Genomic DNA, 6,971 nt, shown 5'->3' on the forward strand with positions numbered 1-6,971 from the left:
GTATTGCTGCGCACTGTGACCTTGGTCTGCGCTCTAAACACTAGACCCCAGTTAGTGAGCTTCAGGAAAGGAGGCTGGAGGTTGAGAATACTGACGCAGAGACAGACTGACATGCAGACCTTCAATCACTGGTACCAAAAGCCCCTCTTTAATAGCACCATGGAGGCTTAAATACATTGCAGTCAATGGCCAACAGGTGAAAATCCCATCGTCTGATCCTCTAAGCTAGGCAAGCTTCTAGTAACTTCAATTAGAAGGTTCTAGTAGGGTAGAGCAGCTGAAAGCCAGGACTCAATTAGTCCCAACAGAGTAGCATCTTGAAAATAACAAATAAAAGAAAGCAAATATCCCCATAAAACTGACAATGACTCCATAATGGCTACACCAGTCTGCACTCCCACAAACAGTATGTGACAGATTTCCTTTCCCATACCCTTGCCTGCATTTGTTACCTTTTAACAACTTACACTTCCTAACTGGGGTAAGAGGAAGGAGATATTTTTAAGATTTATTTCTTAATTATTTTTAAGATTTATTTCTTAATTATTTGTCTTTATTTTCTTGAGAAGACCTTTGTTAATCCCATTGCCCATTTTTTTTATGTTGGACATACATAGCTAGTTTTTTTTTTAAATTTTTTATTGAGAAAAAGAGAAAAAAAAAGTTTCCACCTCCTCCCAGCCTCCCATTTCCCTCCCCCTCCTCCCACCCTTCTCCCCTTCCCCCCACTCCTTTCCCCCTCCCTCTCCAGTCCAAAGAGCAGTCAGGGTTCCCTGCCCCGTGGAAAGTCCAAGGTTCTCCCCCCTCCGTCCCTGTCTAGGAAGGTGAACATCCAAACTGGCTAGGCTCCCACAAAGCCAGAACATGAAGTAGGATCAAAACGCCGTGCCATTGTCCTTGGCTTCTCATCAGCCCTCATTGTTCGCCATGTTCAGAGAGTCCGGTTTTATCCCATGCTTTTTCAGTCACAGTCCAGCTGGCCTTGGTGAGCTCAGTGGGTGGATACACCCCTCATGGTCCTGACTTCCTTGCTCTGTTCTCCCTCCTTCTGCTCCTCATTGGGACCTTGGGAGCTCAGTCCGGTGCTTCAGTGTGGGTCTCTGTCTCTATCTCCATCCATCCGGATCAACCTACCCCTGAACCCAGCAATACCACTCTTGGGAATATACCCAAGAGATGCCCTATCATATGACAAAAACATTTGTTCAACTTTGTTCATAGCAGTATTATTTGTAATAGCCAGAACCTGGAAACAACCTAGATGCCCTTCAATGGAAGAATAGATGAAGAAAATGTGGAATATATACACATTAGAGTACTACGCTGTGGTAAAAAACAATGACTTCTCGAATTTTGCATGCAAATGGATGAAAATAGAAAACACTATCCTGAGTGAGGTAACCCAGATCCAAGAAGATGAACATGGGATGTACTCCCTCATAATTGGTTTCTAGCCATAAATAAAGGTCACGGAGTCTACAATTGGTGATCCTAAAGAAGCTAAATAAGAAGGTGAATTCAAAGAAAAACATAGTTATCCTCCTGGCTATGGGAAGTAGACCCATTGCCCATTTTTAAATTGAGTTATTTTCTTGGTGCTTATTATTTTGAGTTCTTAGTACGTTCTACATAGAACTCCTTTATAAAATGTATAGCTGCACATGCATTTTCTGCCTCTTTAGTTGGTTGATCATGTCTCTTACTACAAAAAGCTTTTTAGCTTAACAAGGTTCCATTTACTATTAGATATGGAGTGCTTTGTACAGACTGGCATTTTTTGCTTCAGAGGAATTATGGCCATTATCAAAATAAAAGAAAATCTGTAGATCCCCAATTTTGTCTTTTTTTTTCAAGAAATATCATTTTCTGTCTCCAACCTCAAAGAATCAATGATGTGTTTAAAAGTCCTTGTGTGATGTCACTGCTTTTGTGTGTGGCAATATAAACTTGTCTCGCCTCCTGAGAATTGCTTCCCAGAGTTTACACAGAAAACCCAATACTCAGAGGCTCAGATGTTATGCAAAACAGTGTACTTAACGTACATTTATTCTCTCCTCTTGCCAGACATTTCTGGATTATTAAGAAAGCCTAATACATGGAAAATGTGTGACAGTACTACAGAACTGCCATGTTAAAGATGTAATAACAGAAAATCTGGCTATTTAAAAATAATTTTAATCCATATTTGGTCAAACCTCTTAATATATACATCATGGCACAAGATAGAGGACAAAGAAAGCCTTATATTCATTTTTACCTGGATGCTTTCAATCCTATTCTTGTGTTTGGAGTTATCCATTGTTGACAGTTGTACAAGTCATTAACTAATTGTTCTATTCCTACTGACAGATAATTTACTCTAAGGATTTTACACACTGTTACCAAACTGACATTTTTGCAAGAGTCAGCAATTCACAGCAAAACCACCATAAGTTTTGTAGTATAAGTTTTAATGCATTAAGGAACTAATTGTTTTGAAGAAATATTTAGAAATGTAGTTTTCTAACCTATTATCATCATACACTTCTCCACTAGGAAACAACACCCATATCATTCAGCCACAAATTATAATAGCTATTTAAACACTTGACTACCTTTATCCTACTCATCCATACATACTTTTTAAATTAAAACATTTGTCTCTCTCTATATGTATATATCATAGTTTGTAATTAATATACAGAAACACATTTATATGTATGCATATTACTACAATAATTCATTAGAAGCATATGCATGTAGAGTGAGGTTTACCATTAAACTGAGGATATACCTAATGTTAGATTTGTGTTATAATTGCCAGGTCCTGGGTTTCATCTCCAGCATGTGAAAATTATGGTAGGAGAAAACCAGCAAGGGGAGAGACTAGGAGGAAGGGGGAGGCAGAATGAAAAAATATACTCAGAGCTCTTTAAAACACAAAACCAGAGAATTGAGAATAAGCTCCAATTTTGTTACAGAAAGGATATATAAAATGAACTTAAAAATTAGAAAACAATTCCTAAAATATTTTGTGCTAATCATAAAAAACAAAACGTAATTCTGAATAATTTCTCCACAAAGTTAGAATTACATTGTAAAGAAAGATGTTTATTATATGCTAGGTGTAATAAAAATGGTACTTAGATAAATATATAAATAAGTAATTTTCAGAAGTATTCGAATATGTTTTAGATATTATAAAGATTAAATATATAATGATATAAGCATACACATGCTCACTACTGTCTAATAAAATGCTTTAACTTGGTTTATGCAAATATATAGGTATTATATAAATATTGGCCTATTCTTCAGAATGAGAAGGCAATTGAACAATAAATTATATAGAGAATATAACATTGTTTTCTGTTTGGAAATGATGCTGATATTCTATAGTAGGAAACTGAGATGTAAAAGAGAAATATAAGTTTACGCCAACCTTAGTGCCAGTTCCTAAATAACTTCTTAGTAAGTGAGTTCCAGGAAAGCAGGTAGAGAACATAGTAGAAAAGTCCAAATGTCTTTAAACTTTAATGTTTTACTTAGCTATTCTTCTTCATTATATACTATTTTTATTGTTATTGTTATTGTTATTCTTTCATATGTTACATCCTGACTGCTCTTTCCTCTACCTCTATTTCTCTCACTCATCTACCAACACATACCTCCCTTCTTCCCCAGATTAATTTTTCTTAGCTTCTCTTCAGAAAAGAGCAGGCCTCCCAGTGATATCAAGCAAGCACGGCATAATGAGTTACAGTAAGACTATATCCTCATTTCAACACTGGATGAGGCAACCCAGTAGGAAGAAAGGGGTCTCACAGGAAGGTCACTCCCACTTCCACTGTCAGGAATTCCACGAGATCAACAAGCTCTAAAACCATAATGTATCTGCAGAGGTCTACAAGCAGAGACCCACGCAGGCTCTGTGATTGTCACTTGAGTTTATATGATCTCCCAAGAGCTCTGATTTGCGGATTCTCCTAGCTGTGCTCTAGCTCCTACATCCTTCCTCCCTCTCTGTGCCTACCTCTTCTTGTGAAGACCCTGTCAGTCATGCCTTCTGAAGTATTCTACAGTACCCCAGAATATGTTCAAATTTTCTAACAATTTAAAAACTAAATGTAGTCAGCCAGTGGTGGTGTACACCTTCAATCCCAGCACTCAGGAGGCAGAGGCAGGTGGATCTCTGTGACTTTGAGCCAGCCTGGTTTATAATAACTAGTTCCTGGACAGCTCTAGCACTGTGACACAGAGAAACTCTGCCTCCAAAACCCCTCCCAAAAAGTCAGCATTCACATGATACCTTCCTGATATATCCATTATGAACCCAATATAAGTGGTGTTTATTGTCATAATACAAAAATTTTACTATTGACTTACTCCATAGAGTTTTTAGGATAAAATAACTCAGGAAATAGCTAAGAAAGTGTAATTTATGATCTCCTATTTAATTTTTGTGAATATACTCATTTCTTCTAAAGTCTAATAGATATCATAGATGTATGATCCTGCCTTTCATTACCATTGCATAAGCTCATGAACCATTGGGGCATAGAGCATATATTATGATACAGCATAATAAACAGAAATGGTTGTGGCAATTTTACATTATGAAAGACTAAGTTGAGAGATGGGAACATTTGTGAGCACTTAAAAAATCTTCATATTACAGAATAATTATCTTTTAATTTCAAAAAGTTAAGAAACTCAATTGAATACAAGAAGAACACTTTCAGTAGTGTATAGACCATATATTTGGTGTTAGATCTCCAACAAAATGACTCTATGGAATAGTGTTAGAGTGCACATAAACTCTGTGAATACATATTTAGAGTACAAGTAAAGTTAACAGGTGTTTAAAGCAAAATGTCAGAGCAAATTGGATTTTTCTAAAATAGTTGAAAAGAACAAGTTAATCAGGCTTGATTTTTATTAAAAGATTTATTTTAATTGTATAACATTTAACTAGGTGGAATTCAGTTTCCTACAATGAATCATGGCCATATTCATTTTGAATTACTTTTCCTAACTTCTCCCAAATACCCCCACTTTGTATCTTCTTTTTGCAGTTTCTACTGTTGTTGTTTTAGAAAAGACTTTCTTCAAGGAGATACGTCCTGCTTCTTTGTCTCTTAAAAACAATTCTTTATAAACAAATTTAGGCTTTTTAATTTTTACGAAAAACAGATATAACTCAGTATTAAAAACATCCCGGAACAATTCTAAACTAATGAATTTCAGGCTTTGCCACAGATTATGGTACTCAGCAAAGATTGAATCCCATCAAGTGAAGTCTATATCTCCCCACTGTGGATGAGGGAATGCCAGTAAATCTTTTGCGGAAACCAGGTAAAGGCCCTTGGTCTTGGTTAAAAGATAAGCTGACATTTCTCAACTTAGAGCTGTTTTGGTGTAACTCGAAACATTGTTATTCAGCCATTTAGCTTACTATAAATATTGTATAAAATTTGGAAGATAATTATTTCTGATTTTAGTGAGAGTATATAGACTCATATAAAAGATTCATGGACGTCTAGTCATTAGGCACATTTTAAATTTTTCTGAGGCAATATAGTAATTCACAGTTGAAATTACTAAAATATTTTGGTGTAAAATTTTATGTTACTCTTATAAAAGACTAATAATTTTCCATGAAGTCAGTTTGAAGATTCACTTCAATTTTGCAGAATCATAGAAAAGACTGAGTCAAGAGTTGCTCCATCCCCTACAAATGGACCTCTTAGCCGCTTTCTTCACATCCTTGTTCCTCAGGCTATAAATCAGAGGGTTCAGCATGGGAATGATCAAGGTGTAAAACACAGCAGACACTTTTTCCTGTTCCATGGAGTACTGAGAGCTTGGCTGGATATAACTAAAGGCCACAGAACCATAAAATAATGTCACAGCTGTCAGGTGTGAGGCACAAGTAGAGAAGGCTTTGCGCCTCCCCTCTACGGAGCGAATTCTCAGAATGGCAATGAGAATGTGGCTATAGGACACAATGATAACAATAAAGGTGAAAATAGCAATCACTCCAGAGAAGATCAAAAGCAGCATCTCATTGATGTGTGCATCAGAGCAAGAAAGCTTCAGAAGAGGAGGGACGTCACAGAAGAAGTGATTCACAATGTTTGGACCACAGAAGTCCAGTCTGAGCAGACCTATTGTGTGAGTCAGAGAATTAATGAGGCCACCCAAGTAACATGCCAGAACCATCTGCGTGCAGATGCGGTGGGTCATAATAACTGTATACATTAATGGCTTGGTGATTGCCACATAGCAATCATAAGCCATCATAGACAGGAGGATGCCTTCTGTGGTTACATAAACTGCAAAAAAGAAGCTCTGCAGAACACAGGCAAAGAACGTACTAGACTTGTGTTCTGATAGGAAGTTAACCAACATCTTAGGAGCAAAGATAGTAGAGTAGCAGATGTCGCAGAAAGAAAGGTTACTAAGGAAAAAGTACATAGGTGTATGAAGTTGAGCATTCAGCCAGATCAAGATAATCATACCCCAATTACCACCAAGAATGACAAGATAAATTACGCTGAAAATTAAGAAGAGGGGAACTTCCCAATTAGGATTTTCTGTTAAGCCGACCAGTATAAATTCCTTCACACGTGTATGATTCCAAATTGTCATTGTTCAGTAGTCTATATTTTCTTGTTACAAAATAATAGCATGAGACCTAAATGAATAATAGATAAATAGGAGGATTTCCTGAGAATCAGATATCCATTTTGGTTTAAGACACTGAGAGGTTACGCTGTGGTAGATGAAGCAATGAAAGAAATATCAATGGTAGTCCATATGTGTTCAATAAAGTCTATCCACGGAGACTTAAAAACTGCAACTTACATTAGGGTATTCCCTGCTATCAGGAAAGGATAAGAAATCTCTCCAATGTTAAAAATCTCTCAGAAGGTAGAGCTGAGATTTGAATTTAGAGGGTGGTGCAAAATCTCTGGTTTCTTCTCTAATAT

At 36.7% G+C, this 6,971-nt stretch overlaps 1 protein-coding gene across 1 annotated transcript; it reads right to left on the minus strand.

The window, feature by feature from the left end:
* Positions 1–5,691: 5,691 nt before the first annotated feature.
* On the minus strand, positions 5,692–6,630 carry LOC142842683 (olfactory receptor 5J3-like). Its single transcript, XM_075959377.1, has one exon. It carries the CDS (start codon positions 6,628–6,630, stop codon positions 5,692–5,694), a length of 939 nt encoding a protein of 312 aa, XP_075815492.1.
* Between the last annotated feature and the right edge of the window lie 341 nt (positions 6,631–6,971).

Source organism: Microtus pennsylvanicus, chromosome 1, assembly GCF_037038515.1.
Source record: "Microtus pennsylvanicus isolate mMicPen1 chromosome 1, mMicPen1.hap1, whole genome shotgun sequence".
Classification (NCBI taxonomy): Eukaryota; Metazoa; Chordata; class Mammalia; order Rodentia; family Cricetidae; genus Microtus; species Microtus pennsylvanicus.